The sequence below is a fragment of the Topomyia yanbarensis genome, chromosome 2 (genome assembly GCF_030247195.1).
Source record: "Topomyia yanbarensis strain Yona2022 chromosome 2, ASM3024719v1, whole genome shotgun sequence".
NCBI classification, from domain to species: domain Eukaryota; kingdom Metazoa; phylum Arthropoda; class Insecta; order Diptera; family Culicidae; genus Topomyia; species Topomyia yanbarensis.
Window position 1 is genome coordinate 196,443,977 of NC_080671.1, and position 23,908 is coordinate 196,467,884.

The window sequence follows — 23,908 nt, forward strand, 5'->3', positions numbered from 1 at the left end:
GTTTTGAATTTTATATGTCAAGGGGAGCATGACGAGAAGTTCTCTCAATACTGTAGCTGCCAATGATTCTAAGAAGCATACTAAGTCTACTAGTTAGCAACATTAGCTAACTAATGTAGCAAGTTAAATCCGCATACAAAATCTTTTCGTATTTTTGCTAACTTGAAATTGAAATTCTGCGAATCGTAAAATTTACCTCATGAAAAACCGCATCAAAAGTAACTTGTTTGAATTTAAATTCATTTCTCTTGGGAATGGAGGATCATTAAATTGTTTTCTCTAAACAATGGGTTTTAAACATAATGCTACGTCGCACAACTTCTGACCCTACCCTCCCCCTCGTCACACTTCGTCACAAATTTGGTATACCCTCCCTACCCCCCCCCCCCCAAAATGCTACGTCATTTATGCATGGCCCCTAACAAAAACATTTCAAAACTATTTCTCGCGCTGTAACTTATATTTTTTGTTATTTTAACTACTTGTAAAACCAGATTTATGACACAGCTTACTACGAAAAATGCATCCTGTTACAATCTTTTCATTGCATTCTGAACAGGTAACTAGTAACAGCACTGGTTATAATTGCAATGTAGATAGGGAATTGCAAAGAACAGGGGACAAATATGCAATTATGGATAGAGTATTACTACCACTTCGTAAACGTCCTACCGTTCTCATCATTAAGTTTCAACAGATTACGTAACCGTTATATATGAAGGCGACAAAACTTTCCGGGTTTTTTAAGTTGCAGAAAACCAATTTTCAAAAAAAAAATGGTTCTCCAAGGCTGAAGTAGAAAATCGGTTTATGGAGCAATTGAACAATTGCGTTAGTGCCGAAAAATTGACACTCGTCAATATTTTTTATTTACAAATAACACAACATGTCGACTTGTCCTGCTGTTTGAAGCTAGCGAACATTAGAAACTCAATTTCGATTTACGATATTTCATATACCACATTGAGGTTATATAAAAAAATTGCATGTGACCGCACTTTTCCCGCATATCAATTACTACTGCTTCACTCATTCCGAAATAATGTTTTTGATCTCTCATCCCAATCACCATTACCCAGTAGGCAAACCAAGATAGACTGGGGGTGGTTCGGTTGAGGGTTATTCATCCCCTTCACATCCCCCCCCCGCGTTTGATAAAATAAGTTAGCAGAAAGAAGACATTGAGTTAATGCTGATTAAGCTAATTAAATATTATACATTTTTGTTTCAAGCTGGTGCGGATCCAGAATAAAATTTTCTATTGGGTTTGAAATTTTGATTTTAAAAAGAAACCTTTACGCAATGCGCAATAACCGCATTTTTTAAAAACCAGTGAAAATTTTGGTTTGAAATGATTTTGAGTTTCAAACTACATTAAGATAGCGACTAGCTTAAATTTTTTTAACAAGTTGAAAAATTTCCTCCTGGATCCGCCTCTGGTTTCAAGTGTTTCAGCGTCGACACAGCACCTGTAGTTCGTGGCTATCGATCCATATGTATGTATGTGAATATTCAATATACATTTCCACCGTTATATTAAACATAACCAGTCATGGAATCGTAGTTTGGACAAATGAGAAAGGCACCATTGTCTAGGTGGATTAAAACAGGTTTTTTTTTCGAAAAAAATAACAAAAATGGCTTTTTTATACCTCTTTTCCGGGGCTCACCAGTTCACTATTATGGACAGTAATTGGCTCAATCATTACTACACAGAGTGCTAGCTCGATCATGTGGAATCTGTTTAAATTGATCTTACTAACTGTTGTGTTGATCTATTAACCCTCCGGCACTCGCGCGAATGGCTCCCCGAGTGAGCAGGCGCTGGTGCTGGAAGAAGATTTCGCTAGAGTTTCGGAAGGTTTTGCACAAAATACAACGGCGCGAGTGCCGGAGGGTTAAATAGTCTCAAAGCACTAAAATATGATGGCAGATTAACATTTGATATACCAACCACCTGTCATATTGTGTCTGTCGCTGTAACAATCGAAATGACTTCCGACGAAGTAACTAGATTAGTGACAAGAATATTCGCCACATAATCTATGAGTACATGCTACACGCTGGATATGTTGGCCTCATCAACAAATGAATGATATCTAATGTTACGGTTCACACCAGAAACTGATACCGTATGAGCGGCAGCTTCCTCCGGAAGCATGCCATTCATGTCTACTGTGCGGCGGATGCGTTACATATTCATCATAATCCATCTCAATTTCTTAATAGCATCCCCGACACTGCAAAACCAACAGAAGACTGCATCGGAAACATCCCCCACCCACAACACTCCGACTTTGCTGAGTGAAATGAGAAACCCATTAGAAAATCCAATCACCCGCACCCGTCAAGTCTTCGAGAGACATCAAAGCTGCGAATCAATAATTAAACAGCATTTCGTATGGTAAGTACGTACCTCGGTATCCCTGCTTCTCGACGTTGGCATCCTTGGGCATCTTTCCGGAAGGGCAGGCAGCGTGATCCCCGGTGGCAACGCTCTGGTAGAAATAGTTCTCCTCCGACCATCGAGGGGCGCCGTGTGATCGACACTTGCCGGCAATCTTGTCCCAGGCACAGTACGGATCCTGTAAAGCCACGCACTCGCTGGTGTGGTTGGTTGATGGAAGGAAATAGGACACAAGAGAGAATACAGGCATATTAGTGAAAATGTGGGCCATCGTCGTCATCGTTGGGTGAGACTGCTGGAACTGAACCGCTGGTAGAAGGAAGCCGTGAAAATGAATGAGCTTGGTAAAAGCGAAAGCCATAAATGAAAATTTATTTCCTTCGCTTTTCCCTGACTGTAATGCGCTCGGCTACTGCTCCTGTTGCGGTTCAGTAGGAAGGTTTGCCGTCGCGTTTTAACTTTCAATCATCATAAAGCATTATACACGTCTTCGCTGGGCGCACTTCATTTTTTTCCAATACCCCTCAGCGATACGTGCGCCGCGTTTAATTACCTGCAACTTGTTATCTTTTCACTACTGCAACGGTGTAATTTAATCGCTATCACGGTTGTATCGGTGACTATAATTAATTTCCCATCATCATAACTTCCATCCTTTGGCGTGTCTGTGGATAGTTTTTCCCCGGTTTCATTCGAAGCCGCGTGGTCGATGGTTGTTATTTTACAGTGGTAATTAAAAGCGTGAAAATGAAGGAAGAATTATGCATTAATTTTTGTTATTATCTGGTTGTGCTGGTGAAGTATTTTATTCGTCAAGCCTGTCACATAGTTAGGAATCTAATGCTGCGTAAGATTGAAAAAAACATTGGTGAAGGAATTTTACCTTGTATTGACATAAAAAATTAATCCGATAAAACAAATATTTGTCAGGATTTAATGATTATGGAAAATAGTTGATTATCTGTAGAACAAAAATCTGCTTCAAGAAAGAAATTGGATTCCAAGATACATGTTAAAATGTTTTAAAATTAGAGCAAGAGTGTGAAGAAAAAATATGGTGATCCTCAAAGGGGCTACCTTGCCCTAAGGGACCATTCTTAAACTGCACGTAGACCGAAATTTGACACTTTTTGACCCCTCCCCACGATAACAATAACTAGGTTTTTAGGTACCTGAATAGTGTACATACATGTGTCCGCATAAATAATAACTTTCTGGCTGAATCGACTAATATGTTGAGCAAAACTCTCTTTAAATCCTATTCATAATTAGTAATACGAGAAAAACAAAAACCAAAGTCTACGTAGACTTTTCCAACAAAGGTAGAATACGATAGACTTTTGCTAGGCCCTCGCTATGAGTCTACGTGGTTTTGGACGGCCTCTAGGGCGCCTACAGTGGATCTACTTTTCCGGTAGCCGAACTGCTTATTGGATAGGCCATCCCGATCAGAAACACATAACAAAAATATTTCAAAAACATATCTTGCGTTGTCACTTGTTATAATTTTCTGTTATTTTAACTACTAACGAGACCTAATTTATAACACAATTTGTTACGAAAATTGCATTCTGTTATAAACTTGTTATTTCATTCTGATCGGGATTCTCTCCCTCCGCGTATGTTGTAAGCGTGTTACTCTTTAAAGCAGCTTGCCGACTGTATCCAACAAGCATATCGACCTGTATGCTGAAGGATCTTCAAGGCAGCTTGCATGGCTTCGGCAATAACATCAGCTTTTGTCTTTTGTCCAGATGGGAGGAAGTTACCATCATCGGTACCCTTTTGCAACGCGGACGTAAACTTATCCGGGTTCGTTATAATTGCTGTTTTCAGAGCTACGTTGGTAGTACCGTCTGGTCCCGGGGCCTTCTTGGTTCTCAAGGCTTTTGCTACAACTACCACTGGTGGTACCGCTGATCCTCGTATCTTCGCCATGGCAATTCTATAGGCGTCGCCCCGCGGATTTGAATTGGTGTTGCGGTAGAGCTCCTTTAGCCAGATTTTTTCACTGAGCTCGGTTTCCTAGGTAACTGCGGCTCTTGCCGCCTTATACGCTGGTCTTAGAGCTGCCCTTGCCACTCTGGGGACTTCATTTTCCTCCGGACTCGGTGGCAACATGCACGAAGGTCAGCAATCGTCAAATTCCACCTGAAGGCTGGACGGCGACTATACCCTCGTTTACCCCCTCCTGGAATGGTTGCATCGCACACTCTTACTAATGCCGTTATCACTTCATATGCACTGAAGTACAGGTGATTGCACTCACGCCTCAACGCTTCAATGAAGACTCTACGTTCTGCTTTGCAAAGGCCTTGACTAGACTAGTTCTCTTTGAGTTGATGAAGCGACTGCCCCATTCTACTAACAGCTTCAGAGGATACCTTCCCGTTGTCCAAATTGCCGTTGATTTTGCGATATCTGTTCTTATCTGATCTGATCTGAGTATCCATTGCTAGCCGGGATACGGTATGGCTCCGAGATTGTAGCTACTTCGCACTTAGACTCCGCTATAAATTGCCACAACAAGTGTTGTGCTATATCACAGTGCAGGTTGGTTTGAGTTACCTTCACTGTGATTTTGTTGCAGTCGTTGCAGTGAAGGCCGAACAACGTGGGCCTTCTGTTACGTGGTTGTTACCTTTTTCATTGCGCAGATCAGACATCTCGGAGTCTGTCGGCAGTCTTTCGCCTTGTGACCTTCTTCTGCACAACTTTCTCTTGTCAGGTGCATTGCAGTTTCTAGCCAGGTTGCCGAATTAGACACCTGCGTGCCGAAAGGTCCTTTTCTCATTCGGATCGTCACATGCACTTCTCCAAGCTCGCACTGTTATTTTAGAGCTTCTCTTAGCTCTGCTTCCGAGAATACTTCATCCAGGTGCTTACATTGGATGGTTGCCTCCGAGTACAAGGCTCTCTCTTCCACCGCTTCACCCTCTCGGAGAGCTATATATTTATAAGCAGAGTTGTTTGACTTCGGATTCTTTTTCAATTCCAAAATCATCTCTCCGGTACGGGTGCGCCTGATTTTCTTAACGTCTGAGCCCAGCTCCTTGTGTGCCAGATTTATCTGCATTGCGCGCAGTACCTTCTCGTACGAGCTTTGACTATGAGTGCTTCAGCTTTGTTTCGTCCCTTGAAGAGCTTTCGCTTTTCGGACCTATACTTCCGTCTTGTGTCGCCGATGACTTCCCATTTTTTCACACGTTAGTGGCTGCTTCGTTCGCTACGCGTACCACGGTCCACGGTACAGAGAGCTTCCTTGCATTTCTTGCAACATCCTGGTCACGCATCACCTGGTGAAGCTCTTGGTTTCTTTGGCGTAGAGAGGGAAACGGTTTAAGTTCTCTGGAGTTTGTCTTGATGACCCTGGGCACATTACTCCCTTTGTCGACACGGTTGTACAGTAAGTATACCATTTTTTGGCTACTATTATACTCGGTAAACTTGGTATTTTAAACCAGACACTGTTCCTGTTATTGTTGCTGCTGTTAAAAGGTACGGTTGCGGCTGCTGCTGTGTCGAGGCTGCTTCTGTTGTTGATGCGGCGGCTGTAAATTTTCCTGGTCGTACTGTTTTTGCACTGATTGGTTTTGCCTAGGTGGTGTAATCATTACACCCCTTTTGGTGAAGGAATTCGCCGCGCCTACTCCATATACATGGGTGCTATGCTCCATTTCAGTGTGCCCCAACTTCAGACGTAGTCACCTCTTGTAATCCCATAGATATCTATGCAAATGTCATCCTTCTTTTAACCTGCGCGCTATTTATCTTATACTTAAAATTCTAAATAAGGGGCATTTTCTGACTGCATCTTTGTTATTTAACAATATTTCATTCGAAGGTACCAAGTCTCAGCGATGAATATATTCTCATCTATTTAAGTTTGAAATGTCGAAGTGGGAGTGCTTGAGAATTTTTCTGTTGTTGGCTGTTCACAAATTCACATAGGGAAGCGTAATTATTTTTCGTTGAATCTATCGTACACATAATTTTATCTTCGACACAGGGTCGATCAGAATGATTTGCCACTGAAGTAGCCTCGTAATAATAATTTTTCTATTCACGTGTTGCTTTCTGTTTCGATCGATGGGATGATTACACGGTGCTATAGTGATTTTGTACTTTTCAAGTGACCTAGTATAGGTTATAGATCTCGCCAAATTCAACACAAGAAATTATGTGAAAAATGTTGTTTGCCCTCAAAATCTTGATTTATGAAAAAAAAACAATTTTTCGAAACTTTCGGCATTAAAATTTTTTATCAGTGTGGGGAATCCACGATCGCTCTGCTTCACGATGTTGTTTACAACATTGAGAAAGCCTTATCGCTCAAGCAATCTAGCTTGGGTGTATTCCTAGATATTGAGGGTGTTTTTTTACAATGTGTCCTTCCAGTCTATTCTGGAAGCGACGCGAGGTAATGGGATATCTGCATGTATCTCGCATTGGATAAACGCAATGCTTAGTAACCGCATTATTTGCTCGTCACTGCCACAGGCTGAGATACGGAAGTTGAGTATTTGCCAAGGGGTGAGTCGCTTAGCACAAATCAAATTGTGCTCACAAACAAACAGCGTGGCAGCTTGTGCCGTAATGTGCCACGATGTGCCACGCTGTGCCATAGTGTTCAGTTAAACAAAAGCAATGGTTGCTATGATTCTTCAACTACACTTTGTTGACAGTTTTTGAGTTGTCAAAAGTGTGCCTCATTGCGCCACACATTGTGGTAACGAGTGAAATGATCGTGTATTACTGTGAATCGTAATCTTATATCGTGTTATGCTAGGTGGTACAGTGTGTATGGCACATTGTTCTAAGCGACTCACCCCTTGGTATTTGCGGTTGTCCTCAGGGTGGCGTTCTGTCACCTTTTTATGGAACTTGGATGCCGATGGCTTGTTGAAGAAACTCCATGAGCTTGGATTTCCAACCTACGGGTTTGCTGATGATTACCAAATACTAATTACTGAACTTTGCATCGGAACAATCTTTGACTTAATGCAACACGCATTAAGAGCTGTCGACCAGTGGTGTGGAGAAGTTGAATTATCAGTTAACTTAAGTAAAACTTCAATGGTTCTTTTCACGAAGAAGCGAATAACAACCGGGGTTCGTCCCTTGCAGTTCTTTGATTCTGAGCTATTGTGTGCCGATCAAGTCAAATACGTTGGAGTTATGTTGGATTCCAAACTGAAATGGTCTGCTCACATTCAGTTCAGAGTCAAAAAAGCAGTCATGGCCTTCGGGCAGTGCAGGTGAAAATTTTATACGTAACTGTCCCCTTAAAAATTCATCCGAGCAAGTTTCTAATTTGGAAAAAATAATAACTCTGCCATTTTCAACCGATTTTGATCATAAATAGGTCATTGGATGCGGAAATAAATGTTCTCCCTAAATTTTTATTTTAGCAGATGCGCTTCCTAATAAAAATGTAGAGCAATTTTCAAATTTTTAACGAAAGAATCGCAAAATAATGGTTACTTTCATATTGTTGTCCCAAAACCGCATAGTACTTTTAACAAAAGAACATAACAGCATACCGTTGGGAAGGTCTTTTCTTCTTCTTTTCAAAACACTCAGAGAATTCAAAATCTGTTGAAAAATGAGGGCATAGAATTTTTTTCGATCTGAAAATCATGAAAAATGTTTCTTTTTTGTATAAATCAAGGTTTTGAGGATATATTAAATTGATCAAATGTGGATTTGCGTTTTATTTGACAAGATCTACAACCTTTAACAGACCACTTTAAAAGTACATTAATTTTATGTTTTGTAGCACCGTGTTACTAATGAATCTTTTTAGTTAAGGCCTGTCGCTGCCTGTCTGACAAAACATTCTGCTTTATACTTAAGGCAGTATTGTAAATAAAAAACTAAGAAAAAAATCAAATGTTGTTTGTCTTCAGGACTGTAAAAGATAAAGGTCGTATCTTACGAAGTCGTAGCTTATAGTGTGTCACTTAAATGTTTGGGTCCATTACAAGTAACCGATTTTAATTTACAATTGTTGTTTCAATTTCAAATTGAAATAACCTATTTCTGCAGAGGATTATTAGCCCTATAGGTTACTGAATCCGTCAAACTTTTATCGGCTAATGAATTTCTCGTTCTCTGGCAGTATTTCAGCAGAAACTCATATATTTTGGCAAACTGCAGAGTGCACATACTCGACAAACATCAATTAAATTATAATTTAGCGCTTTGTTTGACCAAGTTGTAATTACTCGTCTCTAAAAGTTGGTTCCAGCTTGCACTGCCCCAGACTTTCTTGGACGCATTGGATGGCCCAGAACCAGGCGCAATCTATATATTAGCTAGCACTGCTGAGAAGAAAAACTGGAACGAAGAGAAAAACTTCATTTCACGCGACGCTGGTTACCAGTTTCGGGCGCTGCCCTTCAAGTTACACAACCCGATCCGATCCGGCTTCTGCCCTTGGCATGCACTACGCTTCCGTATCTACTTGCCGTGCCGGGAAGCACTGCTGGTGAACAGAAACTGTGTGTAAACAACAGCAAAAGCTAGTGTGGGAAGAAAAGGTTGATAAGATTTATCCTTCCCAGGCGCAGTAAGAAGGTATCCAACCAACCAGTTGAGGGCTGCCTCTGACAGATCGGGATGAATTGAAGGTATGCGGTTAGGAGTTGAAATGGGGGCAAACAGACCACCGAACCGAGGTACTTTGTGCCCTGGGAAGTGAGAGATGGTGGCAACAAAATGATAAGTGAAGAAGTGAAATAAACTTTTTATTTTTTTGTGCTTTCGAGGTTGATTGTTCTGTTTGTTTTGTGCTGATTGGGCGGGTTATGTAATACGTGTTTAAGGTTGAAGTTGGTTCTATTGTTCCGCTTGGAATAAGTTAAAACGATTTTTATTATGATTTGATTGTACACCGTGGACATCGAGAACTTTTCTCTTCTTAATATGGCTTTGAGTTAGAAAATTACTAGCGCTTGATTTATTCAGTATATAAAGAGATTCGCACTCAACTAATTATCATAGCGATAGGAAAAAAATCTCTATAGGGCTACTCAGAGTCGATACCTAATCTAACCAACAGTATCTGCTAAATTGAACCAAATCGTAAAAGTCTACTACTATGAAGTTGACTTATATGATAGAAACGTAGTAGAGCAGCGATTCTCAACCCTTTTGGTATCACGGACCCCTTAGAAATCCCCCTGGGTTGCTGCAGACCCCCAAGGATAAACATCGATTTTGTATGCTATCAATATGTTATTTTTATTTTGTTAGAAAACAAGACTTGAAATTTGAATATGCACTCGGAAAAATTTATTTTTATTCACGGACCCCCAGTAACGACTTCACGGCCCCCTAGGGGTCCGTGAAGTCGTTACAAACCATGCTCCTCATTCTTTCATTCTGAATCATAGTATTAATTATTTCACGGTTTCTAGCTGGAAAGAAAGTAATACTTTGAAAACCAGGTTTTTTTTCCAAAACGACAATTTGGTTTTGTAAATAAAAATTTTACTTTCTTTTATGAGCCCTAGACGGCTTTGAGTATCAAGGAACTCATTTTTGATGTTTATTGTGACTTTTGAGTGCATCCAGAGGGCATTTCATGCATATGCTTTTGCCATTTTTACTTCTTTTTTGAGAAAAAATGACGATTTTGGAAAATAGTGTTGCAATCCAAATTGTTATTAGCCCAAAATGGTCAGCTTTGAAAATAAACCTATGTCGATTTTATTCCATTAAACCAGTTACAGGAAATTTCAGATTTATTTTGATAAATTTATTGTTCTTGATGGATAAACGTAAATATCTTATGAAAAGATCGCAATTTCGCAAATTGATTCATTTTGTTGAAAAAATAAATAAATTGAAATGTCGTAAAAATGATGAATTATTTTGTTGTGAGAATTTTGATTTGAAATGGTGTTTATAAACATTTTGTATTGTAAATATATTTTTGTCATTTTGTCTGTTAAGGGGGTCTTCTACTCTCATGGTTTCAAAAAATCGATTTTTTTTCTTTGTTGAATTTCATTCTTTAAGTATCTGAGAAAACGCCACAAAAAGGATTTGATGAAAATCATATTCCTTGGCATGTTTTTGGGAACCGAAAGGTACTTTTGGGTTACTTTTGGGTCCTAAAACAATCGTGCAAATTTTTAGCTAGATTGGTGAAACTATATTTTTGCGCTCATGGTTTTAAGTTTACATGGGAATTCGTATGGGAGAATTGATTTTCACAAAATAATTCCCCAGGAGTCTCTCATTATCTCCTAAAAATAAATCGATATGTGGTTTTAGTAGGAAATCTAACAGTAAAACAAGGTTTTGAAGACAGCGAAACGATCTGACGCTTGTGCAAAAAGTTGTTAAGCAGAAACCGAATGATGCTTTGACGATTGATAAAAATTCTATTTTCATAGCATCACTGCTGCTGATGGTCGAATTATATACAAAATTTTAAACTTTTTCTTATTGTGGACAAAAGAAGTCTCATTTTATTTCTAAAAACTATTGTGAAGTGACTAAACAACTCAGATCATTGATTTGGACTCAATAAGAGAATGTCAAAGAACATTGTATATGATTCGAAAGCCAACAGCAGTGGTGCTAGAAAAAATGAATATTTTATTTATCGCCAGATCATCAATCGGTTTCTGCTTAATAACTTTTTGCACAAGCGTCAGATCGTTTCGCTGTCTTCGAGACGTTGTTATTTGTTAAATTTTCTACTAAAACCACAGATTGATTTATTTTTAGGAGGTAATGGGAGACTCCTGGAGAAATTTATTTGTGAAAATCACTTTTTTTATTTCGATTATACAGGTTTTAACCTTAAGGTCATTCGCCTCTTCGGGTTAGAAAAATCTCTTACGAAAAATTTCTAACCCTATGTGCGGGGTCGGGACTCGAATCCAGATGCGCTGCGTACAAGAAAATCACTTTTCCCATACGAATTTCCATGTAAACTTTAAACCAACAATTTGCAGGATTGTTTTGGGGCCCAAATTGCTCGGAGCAGGAACCTAATTTTTGTCCCACAATTTCATAAAAAATTAAATCATTTAACACAAATTTCTGAATTACGGAATATTTTCTATGAGGAAAGTTATTTTAATTCTAAACTATTAAAATTACCTGTTGGGATCGAAACAAGTATAAAAATATAAAAAAAATTAAGAACCATATAGAACGCGTTATTGATAATTATTCAATCTCACGCTTGGCCAAGTTTCCTCATGTTCCCCTACTGTGACGACCAAGATATCGTCCCTGGCCTGCTAAAGCTGTCCATAATACAGCAAGTTTTCATAAATTCCAAAACTTATGAATGTTAATTAATTTGCTTTATTTTTCAATATTTGGGTACAATTGTATTAATAATACATCTAATAGGCTTGAACCAAAACTGTTCACTTAAATGAAGAAAGCGTCCAGCACAGGAAGGGATAAATATATAGCATTTTATTTTCGTTTTGCTGACTCATGTTAAAGTTATACGAAGGTATGGTATAGCAAGCGTAGTTTTATCTAAGCCAAAAAAACGTGTTCAAGGAAGAAAAAATCTCTACAATAAAGAAAGCCTTGCGATTACACTCTGTTTTTTTACGCGGGGGATACAGGCCACGTAAATGAATAACGCGTGAATGAAAACCGCGTAAATGAAAACCGCGTGAATTTAAAAATCCGCGTAAATTCAAAGTCCGCGTGAATGAAAACCGCATTAATTTCCAAATCCGCGTAAATGAAAACCGCGTAAATTTCAAAATCCGCGTAAATGAAGACCGCGTAAATTCAAAAATTCGCGTAAATGAAAATCGCGTAAATTCCAAAACCGCGTAAAAAACTTGGTTATTCTCTTATATTTTTGTGAATTATGATTATCGTCCATTATGCCTAACGTATATTATACCAATCAACCATTATGCTTATCGTCAATTATGCCCAACGTACTTATGCCTAACGTATGTATGCCCAACGTATTTATGCCTAACATCTCGCACCCAGTATGTGGTATGTTAGGGGCCATTCATAAATTACGTAACGCAAAAATTGTCCAAAATTGACTCCCTCTCCCCCCATATAACAAACTGTTACTGATTTCTCAGTCCCCCCTCCATTATTACGTAACAATGCCTTGAAAAAAAATTCTCTTCGGCAAAAACATGTTACGTAGCGTTCTTACTTACTCTCCCTCCCCAATGAGTCACAACATGTCACAATTTGGCGTAACCGACGCCCCCCCTATTTAAACATTAGAAGTACCTACTTTAAAACAATAAAAGTGGACATACTTTTTCGATGCACCTGAAAAAATGAGATTGTTATGAGACTATTTTGTGACCGCCATAAAAAGAACGGAAAAAGAGAATTGATCCAACAAAATCAATTTGAGTGTTTTTAAATCTGCTAATGAATTCTTAGCATAATATAATGTACACAAATTAACCACGCACAAAAAAACGTATACATTTGCACCTGTTTCATAATACAAAAACGGTTCGATTGAAATCCTGTTGAAAAATTCATTTGCATTTTTCCAATTTAGTTCTCCTTTGCTAACGAAACAGCGAAAAACATTGTTTCGGATTTGAACTCGTGTTACGAGTGGTTTATTCTCGAATTCAGCCATTCTATGCATATGTGTCCCATGCTACTTTTCGACATTTTGTTAAGCCAAATATGATATTCCCGGGCGTAGCATTTCCCGATTTTTGCCAGATTTCTGTGCATGAACATTTTCCGTTAAAAGTAGTACAAGTGCAAGTTACAAATGAAAAGTTTGTTGGGTTTGAATGTGTAATGTTGAATACTAAAGCTTTATTCCTCACGCCGTTTCGCTCCTAGGTACTAAAATTTTCATCTTCGGTCACATTTTTTCACAAGTGTTTATTTTGGAGCACGGGACAAATAGGCATGGAACGACTACTACTCAATTTGAAGTACTTTGTCAAAGCGCGACGGAAAAAGATTGCTCGCGCCGGTGGCAGAGGGCAACCAGATCGGATTCCGGCAATAGAACTCGTAACAGCGGAGAGTGAACTAAATCGGAAAAAACTGTTTCCGGTAAGTTTACGCGTTGCGAGCATTTCTCGTTCATTATGAAGGAACAGTGGGAAACTGTTTCTCCTCCCGTCGGAGGGTTCGTTTTTCCGATGCCAACAGACATTCACACTTATGTAGGTATAGTTTCGTTTCCATATACATAAGTTTCAGTGCATGTGTTTGTGATGGCAGAAGAGAAATTCTTAAGGACGCACGTTTTGTATCCTTTCAACAGTAGAGTGATCCCAGGAAATGAACGCTACATAATTTGCAATATGGGAATCTCTCATACGGACGGAGCGAACGTTCAAGGACGAATGGCTTCGATTTCCTTCTTTAATCAACAGTGTGGGTAACAAGCTTGATTAGAGGTTTAGCTCTTGCTAGAATGATGATAGCTTGACCGTCATTGTCTGAGTTCGATTTTGCGATAAAGTTCATCTGCTGTAACATACCAGTCCGTACTTTCAGGGAGTAGCTATTTGTGTTGGTTGTGTGGTAAGACTTATGACGGATTTTTTTCTGTATAACTTATGAAACGAGGATGGAATGCTGAGTTGCAGGAAATTTGAAGTAGCAAACGGGAAATGCAAAGAAGATCAGTTTTTTTGAATAAAACTTTTTTGTTCGGTACATTTTCCAATAAAATGGGAACTCAATTTTTACTTTTTAGACTGCAACTTTAATCTTCCGGTGGGAGTAAGTCAGGAGTCTATAAATTGGATGCCTCCTCAGTAACGATTAGTACCAATGGAATCTTACCAGTATTTTTCAGGTTCAATACCTCGCCGAAATCAATTCGATATATACCCAACTATAATAAGCGTTCAATTCATTGATCAATTCTGAGGCGACTTGCCTGTTAAACTCACGCCAACACTGAATATAATACAGCATCGATCAGATTCCTTCTATGGACAATTACATCGCATTTTAAACAATGAGAACATCTCTTACCGTACTGCATCGTTCGTACGATTTCCAAACTTCGCACCGGTTCACTAGTCGGAAGAGCATCGATTTCCTCGATGACAACCGAGGACACCTTTTTATTGGAATCCGCCGATTCCGCATTCACAGTCTTGATGATTTTTCCATGGTCTGACGAAAAAGAAAATTAAAAATATAGACAACAGAACACTGCAACACTGGATGCAACTTACCTGTACCGACAAAAATTACATCGTAGGTTTTCCCACCGGGAGTTTTGATCTGTGAATCGACGGCAATGGCGGCAAAGCGATAGCTAACGGGGTAAGTGAGAGGGAAGAAAGGCGACGGGCAAATTAGTACATTTACGCTTGACAAGGTGCGAATCGCATAATTTATGCTGGCGAAAATATATCATAACTGGTCGCTAGATTTAATTAATAGCGCTAAATTAACATAACCGAGCTAGCGCCAGATAGTGCAGAGGGGGGTTAGGGAACCTACACTGTGCTAACGCGAGTTAAAATCGGTGAACCGAAAAATGTTGGCACATTTTCATCCATCAGTGAATGCGTCTTTTTGAAGTTGAGCGTTAAATCTGACAACGTTCGCGAGTCGTTGTGGCACGAGCCGGGTCGTGGATCCGGAACCTGTGAAGTATGCGGGAAAGAAAAAAAGAAACAATAGTAAATTAGTTTTTTTTTAAATTAATGGTGGTAGGCAGGAGTGCAGATTAATTAGTAAGAATAATGATAAAACTTTTCGGCACTGTGCGGAACATGAAAGCTCGTTTAAGTTTGGGAGCACCAATTGTTTAAGCTTTAGCATATTACAATAAGGATCCGCAATAAACTTTTAAACATTGCTGAATGGAATTGTTCCCTTACTCTCATTTACAAACGTGAATTGAGATTTCATGAAGCTTAATATACAACATCAAATATTTATAAGAAAATTAAATGCGGCACTGAGTACATGTATACCATGTTTACGTCGGATGTCGTGATGATTGTAAAATTTTTCTGAAGATCTTTGAAGTTAAAAATACAATATATTTCGTAATTATCGTCCTCGAAACACGAAGAGGAATGGTGTTTTACAGATTCTTTCCTTTTTGAATTGATTCCCGAAAGCATAATAACCAAACTCAAAAAACCAGCACTTCGTGTTCATTGGTGAGTTGATAATTATTGCGACACATTCAAACTTGTATACCTTTTTTGCTCTTGACCGAAACTACCCAAATTTTGCTGAGTTTCTTTTTAGAGAATATTGTGTACATCCGCTTGGTTGTATGTATTGCTGTCAGTAAGATTCCGAGCGATATGGAAGATCAGCCAACCGTTCGCGAGAGGATTTTGTCCGCCCACATTAAAAATCCTGGATTGTTGCATCGCGCCTTTAGAAAACTAATGAATAGGGGAACATGGGGAGACTTGACCAAGCGCAAAATTCTATTTTTGGCTATGGTGTCTTCTATTCGATTCTTAAATCTTTTTTCAAAAATATTTTTATACTTGTTTCGTCCCTTAAGGTAATTTTAAAAGTGTGGAATGAAAAATCCTTTCCTTACAGAAAATATTACCTGATTAAAAAAATGGGATTAAATTATGTAATTTTTTATCAAAATTTGTATGGACATATCTACTCGACTACTAATTACTTTTAATGTACTAATATACCATCGTAATCTTTGTGAAACAGTGAAATGATTTTACATAAATTGGAACATTTTTTATTTTTTTATTAACAGATTAAGGCCGAAGTGGCCTGTGCCGTATACAAAAGATTCCTCCATTCCACTCGGTCCATGGCCGCGCGTCGCCAGCCACGCAATCTGCGAAGGGTCCGCAAATCGTCTTCCACCTGTTCGATCCATCGTGCTCGCTGCGCGCCACGTCTTCTTGTACCGGTCGGATTGCAATTGAGAACCGTTTTCATCGGGCTATTGTCCGACATTCTGGCTACGTGCCCGGCCCACCGTAGTCGTCCGATTTTCGCGGTATGACAGATGGGCGGCTCCCCCAACAGCTGATGCAACTCATGGTTCATTCGCCGTCTCCATGTGCCGTCTTCCATCTGCACTCCACCGTAGATGGTACGCAGCACTTTCCGTTCGAAGACACCAAGTGCGCGTTGGTCCTCCACGAGCATGGTCCAGGTCTCGTGCCCGTAGAGAACTACCGGTCTAATCAGCGTCTTGTAGATGGTCAACTTCGTACAACGGCGAACTCTGTTCGACCGAAGTGTCTTGCGGAGGCCAAAGCAAGCACGATTTCCTGCCACGATGCGTCTACGAATCTCTCTGCTGGTATCATTGTCGGCGGTCACCAGTGAGCCCAAGTACACGAACTCTTCAACCACCTCGATTTCGTCGCCACCGATGCAAACTCGGAGCGGGCGGTTCTCATTCTCTTCTCGTGAACCTCTTCCTATCATGTACTTTGTCTTCGACGTGTTGATGGCAAGTCCGACGCGCTTGGCTTCTCTTTTCAGTCTGATGTAGGCTTCCTCCATCTTCTCAAAGTTTCGTGCAATAATATCAACGTCATCGGCGAAGCCAAGTAGCTGAACGGACTTTGTGAAAATCGTACCACTCGTGTCGATCCCTGCTCTTCTTATTACACCTTCCAGCGCGATGTTGAATAACAGACACGAGAGACCATCACCTTGCCGTAACCCTCTGCGTGATTCGAAGGGACTCGAGAGCGTCCCTGAGACACGTACTACGCACATCACCCGATCCATCGTCGCCTTCACTAATCGCATCAGTTTGTCCGGGAATCCGTACTCGTGCATAATCTGCCATATTTGAATTTGAATTTGAATGACATTGAACACAATAACTAATGTTGGGAGACTTGACCAGGATTTTATGGGGAGACTTGACCAAGTGGCAATTAGCTGAAGGAAGATACAAAATTCTTGATATTTATTACGCTTTAGTATCTACTGTTAATGTTAATCACGCCATAAAAATCCCATCTCAAACATAAGTATTTATATTTTAGTATTAGTAAACAAAGTTAGCAACAGTACGACTGATTTCGTGATGTGTGAACATTCAATGCAAGCAGTACAGTTAATCCTTAAAAAGAAATGCATTAAAAAATCCTTTTATATTTTTTGCTGCTACCCAAAGATCTCGACAATATGGAAAAAAATAATTACAGTATGTTTTATGTCATTATTTTTTGTCATGATTTTTCAAAATTCTCTTGGTCAAGTCTCCCCACGCCTTGGTCAAGTCTCCCCGCAGTGGGGAGCCTTGACCAAAAAAAAAACGAGCTCAGAAAAACTTTTGTAACTTTGCGAAAATTAAATTAAAAATTCTGCAAAAATTCAAATTTTGCAAATTCATGAAGACGCACAATAACGTTGCACATTACATCTCAATGACTTTTGAAGGATTGAAGGCCTTTTTAGAGATTTATGCAGTTTTAGCTGAAAACCTGGTCAAGTATCAAAATAAAGTTTTGATACTATCATTCCGTATCGTTTTGGAACTTGACCTTCTTTTTCAACAGAATTTGCAGCCGATTCTTAGTGTACATGACAATAACGGGGCTAGTGCGACGATGCTACTGATCACTACAAATATTTCCTGGATGAGTTCTGCAATTGTGACGAATGGTTTGTGAGACCAGCAGCTTACCCTCTGAACCGCCAAAGCAGGGATCATTTCTAGTTTTCCTAAAACAAGATAATATGTCTCCAATTTCATTTAGAAGGTTGAAATTTATGATTTTTATTTATACTCAGGTTATGCTAAGACACACTTCGAGCTAGAAATTGTATAACTATTGAATATGGCTCACGTGGCCGTCTGACAGACCGCACGGGAATTTTTAGAAAACCAGAACCGGTTCTCTGACCTGACCAACAAGTATAGTTAAACAATCTTGAATAATTTCCCGATCATTTGCAAGTGGTTTAGTTTAAATCGGTAGAAAATTGAGAAAACCAGAGCAAAATAAACACATAAACTTTAAAGTCAGAAGTACTTCGAAGACGAAATTTTTTCCCCCAGCTGCCCAACACCGCCTTTTGACGGGGTAAGTTCTTTAGCCCATAAGTTTAGTTACAAGTTAGTACAAGACCAAATTTCAATTCTACGGCAAAGTACTATTGTAAACAAACTTACCAATAATTTTTTTATTGAAAACTGCAAAATGTGAGATAATTTTCCAATTGAATTGTATTACCACATGCAAAATATTTTTTTCTCGTTTTCGTCGAATTTCCAACTTTCAACTCAAATATCATTTTATATCATGATTTCAACAAGCAGATAACGTATTTGTATGATAGGTGGGAACGTTTTGAAGAGGTTTCAGCTGAGTTGACAACACAAAATCGTATATTTTAGATTTTACAGCGATTCTACTGAACCCCGCCAAAAGACGGGGTTGGGCAGCAGAGGGTTAAAGTAAAGAGCATTTTTTTTTCTCTCAAAGAGAATTGCTCTCTGGACTCCCTAGAAATGGGTGGCATGTTTCTTTTCGATCGATGCTGTCAGTTCAATCGAAGATGGCGTCGAAACAGCAAGCACTCCGCGAGCCTATTGTACGGTTTTGCGAAATTGGTCATCGTGAAAAAAAGTTTACGGTAGACCACCTTCGAGACGAAAACGTGCCAGTGACTACAGTTTACCGGATCCTGGCATCCCTGGGCGTGGAGCAGAAGGTCTGTAGCGGCCGTCCGGCGAGGATAATGACGTAGAAGAAGAAGAAGAAGAAGAAGAAAGAAGCGTTGAAAAGCTGTTCGACAACAAGGACGGAACGAGTTTGTGTGACGCCGGCGGAAAATATCACTGCTCTCATACCTTGATTTACCAAAACCTCAAGATGGAGGACATCATCTGTCGGAAGAAGACTCGGTCCCCCGAGTACACGAACGAGCAGATGGCGATCGTGAATTCGCAGTGCCGGTGGATGACGAAGAACTACCGCGGTACGTCGTTCGTGCTAGTCGACGAAAGTTACTTTTCACTCAAAGACCCACATTCCAGGAAATGACTGGTTCCAGCGACAAGTCGGCCACACCCCCCGAAGTAAAATATAAGCCTGAGCATAAGTTTGAAAAAAGTTATGCTATACATCGCCATATCGGACAGAGGAATTTCAAATCCGTAGTTCAAGCCGAGCCATCAATCAACAAGTGTACCAGGAGGAGTGTCTTGAGAAAATTCTTTTGCCGCTCTTGAAGGAGGATCATGTGGATGGGAAGTACGTCTTCTGGCCGGACAAGGCGTCTTCCCATTACGCCAAGAAGGCGCTGGAGTATCTTGAGCAGGAAAAGATACCGTACGTGCCGAAAGAAAGGAACCCGATCAACTTGCCCCAGTTCCGTCCCATTGAGGATTTTTTCGGCTTCATCAGTGCCCAAAAAAATTAGCGGGCCAAGGATACGAAGATTTTGACCATCAGGATCCGGAATTGTATCCGGAAGATGGACGTCAGTGCCGTACAGCGCTCTTGTGAGATCACCGCGACTAAGTTGCGTAGTACGGCTGACCAAGGCTCCTACTCCAATATTCATTGACGTTTTTTGAAGAATAAGCATTGCTTTTAATGAAAAAATACTGAATTCGTTGAAAAAATTATTAAAAAAAAATATTTTTTATTGAACACCCATTATGTGTCAACCTTGGCTTTGGTTGTATTTGGGCTGATACGGTCGATTCTTGTGATTGTGTTAGTACCAAACAAAACCATCCGGGATTCTGGCTGGTTTCTATTGGTATTGTGGCTAGTTTCTGCCGGAATTTAGGAAGAAAGCAGCCGGAATCAAGCATTTTTGGCTTGGTTGGTTGGATTGAATAATAACATATTTGAAAATGGATGCGATGACTTGTACCGGACTGTCAACTTAGGTACCTGGTTTCGATTTAGGTCCATTCCTCGACTCCGGGACAAATCACGGAACAAGATCAGTTCATGGATCCGGACCAGTTCCCGGATCTAACCCACCTCTTTTCCCCTTCCAGGTCCGAACCAGAGCCAGGCCCAGGCTTGGTGTCTGGATCCGGGAAGTTCGGACACGTGGATCCAAACCTTCTTGCTTCCTGTACATTAAGGAAAGGACTGTTTATATTTAGTCCAGTCGCTACCTTTTTGTTCATGTCCAGATAGAAAAGAGATTCCAGATAGAAAAGACAACTATATTTAGTCAAGCAATTATTATTCTATTTATATATATTGTATGTAATGTTTTAGCGAATTACCAGTCTACGTTTGAAGTAGACAATTTGAAAGAGCGCGGATATTACCCTGCCAGGCCCTGGCAATTGTACGACCGGTTCTACTTACAGATCCGCTGAACAACACTTAACCTTCCGTCAGTCGCACTAGTGCACTGAATGCACGCTGCTCTGAAAATCTAGCGAAATCGTCTTAGGGCACCAGCGGCTGCTCGTTCAGTGGACCAAGCGCGACTTCCGGAGGGTTAGTAGTGATTATGGCGGAAATGAATCAAGAGGTGGCCTGCTTGTAGCCATTTTTTGTGATTTTTTGGGAAAGAAAAGACCCTTCATTTTGAAAATTTGAACCTTTATGACTTAGCTTTTTCAAGATTTTCTGCACACTCTTTGTGCAACAAGTGCGAACAAATGCTGGTTGTGTTTCTTTGTCCTGCTGTGACAGGCCGGCTGGCTCCTGGATTTGTGAGATAAGTAGGTAAATATTTTAATTGGGTTATTTACTCCATTAACACGATGTAGCTGACCTTAAAGATACGTTATCGAATCTTTTTTTCGCTTTTTGGAACGTAAAAAGAAGAAAAAAGAATTTATTGGGCCACACCTTCCATTTAACCACAATTACCACTATCCTTTTAAAGGGTTAATCGTCAAAGATGCGAACCCATATGGCTAAAATAATTGTGAAGTAAGACCGATAGTATCATGCAAGGAACTATTTTATTTATATTTTCTAAGAACATTTATTTAATTTCGTTCTGAAGTTTTAAGAGCTGAACATATAACAACACCAAAGAATTAGATTCAGCTGTCAAAATTAATGTTTTAGAATAGCGGTTTCACGAATATGTACGACAGTTAGAAAGTCTTACGATTTTCTGAGAAATCGAGAGGATCAGAATTACCCCCACGGTCTTAATAGCCCAGGTTTCCCCTATATTTTTACACTTAGGAAGTCGATCTATGTAATAAAATAAATTACAATTATCTCTGCTGCTTATTGTTACACATCCTTTATTCTCTTCCCCTCTGTCTTCGCGCGATGTTGAACCAGCGCTTGATGGATCCCTCGATACTAGCTTCCTCTCCTCCTGATAATAACATAGATATCGAATAAGATTCGTTTCCAGAGATGCCAGTAAAAATTGCTCGAAGGAAGGAATATCATGTTGATAAAATGGTCCTTGCGTGGTCTTCTTTCAAACCAAAAATAAACCATTGGACATATTACAAATCTCGCAACATCTGACGACACAGCTATCGACTGTAACCGAAATCAGAAAAGTCCGTCGTGATAAATTTAATGGTAGCCAGCTAAATACAAGCGAATGAGATTGCTCTTCACAAAGAAATAATTTGTTTGTATGCCTGCTAATAGAGTTGTAATAGATGGTGTCGTCCATGACGAAAGTTTGTCATGCTAATAGCTGCTGGAGAACGGGGCTGGCCGTTTGAGGAACCCCTTAGTTCAGCCGATGAAAATAGCAGATTGCAAACGTTTGAATTTAGATTAATCGCGAGGGATGGAAAGAAATCATACTTTCAATCGAATTGTTATTGGGACACCTTCACTGGCTCCGCGTTGCTAAACTACATCCTTCTGCACCAGTTTCGTTTACCTATCCGTCTGTTTATATCACGTGTCATGAAATGTCTTAATTGCACACAATTGGGTGCGGATAGTTTGCATGATATCTCTGACATTGTGGACTGGATAATATTAACTTTCAATATTACAGAGCACATAAAAAGTCTAATGCTAACTTTTCTGCCTGCAGTAAAACATTTATAAAACAGTTAACTGCCAAATATCCCCTCCTTGAAGCGATCGTACTCTTCGATGGTTACTTCATCGAACGAGGCCATGGATTTGGTAACTGTTCTACAGTAGAATTGCAGAAGTAGCATCCCGAAACATTATGTGAAACTTGGTTGACCTTCACGATTTTAATATTATACCCCTGGATCGAGATACCCTCTACGGAGGAGTAATTTTGAGAATTAAAAAGTGCTATTCCTTCTACAGAATGATCAACAGGGATTGAAGTTGTCGCTTCTAAAGTAAAAACCAAAAGCAAATAGCTTTGCATAGGGGACGGGCATAGCGTAGTTGATAAATCGATTGCCTTGTACGCAGCTCAACTCGGTTCGATTCCCATTCCCGCACATAGGGTTAGAGATTAAAAAAAAAAAAAAAAGATTTCTGTAACCCGAAAAAGAGGCGAATGACCCTATAAGGCTAAAATATTTATAATAAAAAAAAGATTTGCATAACCTCTGTTTATATTCATTCTAGTACCGCGGTTGGACACCGATGGCTTCATACTATAGGATTCTTGCCCGCACCGCGAATAGTTATAGGAGACTTTAACTCTCACGGTGCGGCGCGGAGATGCTTTTGCGATAATATCCGATCTAACTTAACCCACGACCTTACCGATAACTTCAATTAGACAATCTTGAACAAGGGTGAAATGACACGGATTCCTCCCATGTGCGCTAGACTTATCCCTCTTTTTGACTTCGCTACAGTTAGATTCCCACGGTAGCGACTGATCGTAGTTTCAACCACCAAAGGCTCAAGGCCATCGGAATGAATCAATATTTCGAATGACCTCACATGAAACATCGACTAGAGCTACACCGCTGCGATATCCGATCCGTGGTTGGACAAAAGTGCTCAGACGTGTCCTCTGAGAAGGTTGTCGTGTATAAATCCTACCGCGATGACGAATTAACCGCTAGCTACCGATAGTACGCGATGGTAGAAACGCGAATGAAGAGTGATGAAAACCAAGAAACGAGGTTAGTGACGCCGGCTCGTTGGCGGATTAACCAGAGAAACTCCGATGAGCACTCTCTGGGGCAAAACCCGCCGTATGCGAAATCAAAACAGAGCATAGAATATTCAAAGTGTTGGATATTCAATTGCGGTAAGCTTTGCCTGGATTCCGCCCCGGTACAGAAGACCTACCGCGCCACATCCCCTCTCGATCCCGTGAACGAAATGCCTTTTTCGATGAAGGAGTTCATGCTTGCCCCCTTCTTGTATAACAATAAAGCAAGACAGAATCAATCCAAGTTTCTTGATGGTAACACTGTCCCTCATGACTGAAGCCAACCAAAAACCAAAAAAAGCCAGCCTCCGACCACAACTCGAATCGACCGATTGTAATGCGGTGCTCTTCTAAAAAATATGATTCCATAATACCTACATTCATCTAATCAGTAAACATACCCAGCGGCACGACACTGTAATAAAATCGGTTGTGAAAATTCAGAAAATCATTTTCAAATTGCAGAATCAAAATTTTCTAGAAAATGCAACCACGCATTTTCATTTA

The 23,908-nt window shown here is 39.9% G+C and overlaps 1 protein-coding gene across 5 annotated transcripts in view; it reads right to left on the reverse strand.

The window, feature by feature from the left end:
* The window catches only part of LOC131682572 (semaphorin-1A), a 531,458-nt gene that overhangs the window by 36,362 nt on the left and 471,188 nt on the right, over positions 1-23,908 (reverse strand). For all 5 annotated transcript variants that reach the window (XM_058964157.1, XM_058964152.1, XM_058964153.1 and 2 more), the window contains exons 11-15: positions 14,870-15,015; positions 14,599-14,681; positions 14,393-14,536; positions 2,961-3,072; positions 2,417-2,604 (exon numbers count right to left, since the gene is read on the reverse strand). In XM_058964157.1, coding sequence (XP_058820140.1) covers positions 2,417-2,604; positions 2,961-3,072; positions 14,393-14,536; positions 14,599-14,681; positions 14,870-15,015 — 673 coding nt within the window. The remainder of the gene's footprint in view (positions 1-2,416; positions 2,605-2,960; positions 3,073-14,392; positions 14,537-14,598; positions 14,682-14,869; positions 15,016-23,908) is intronic.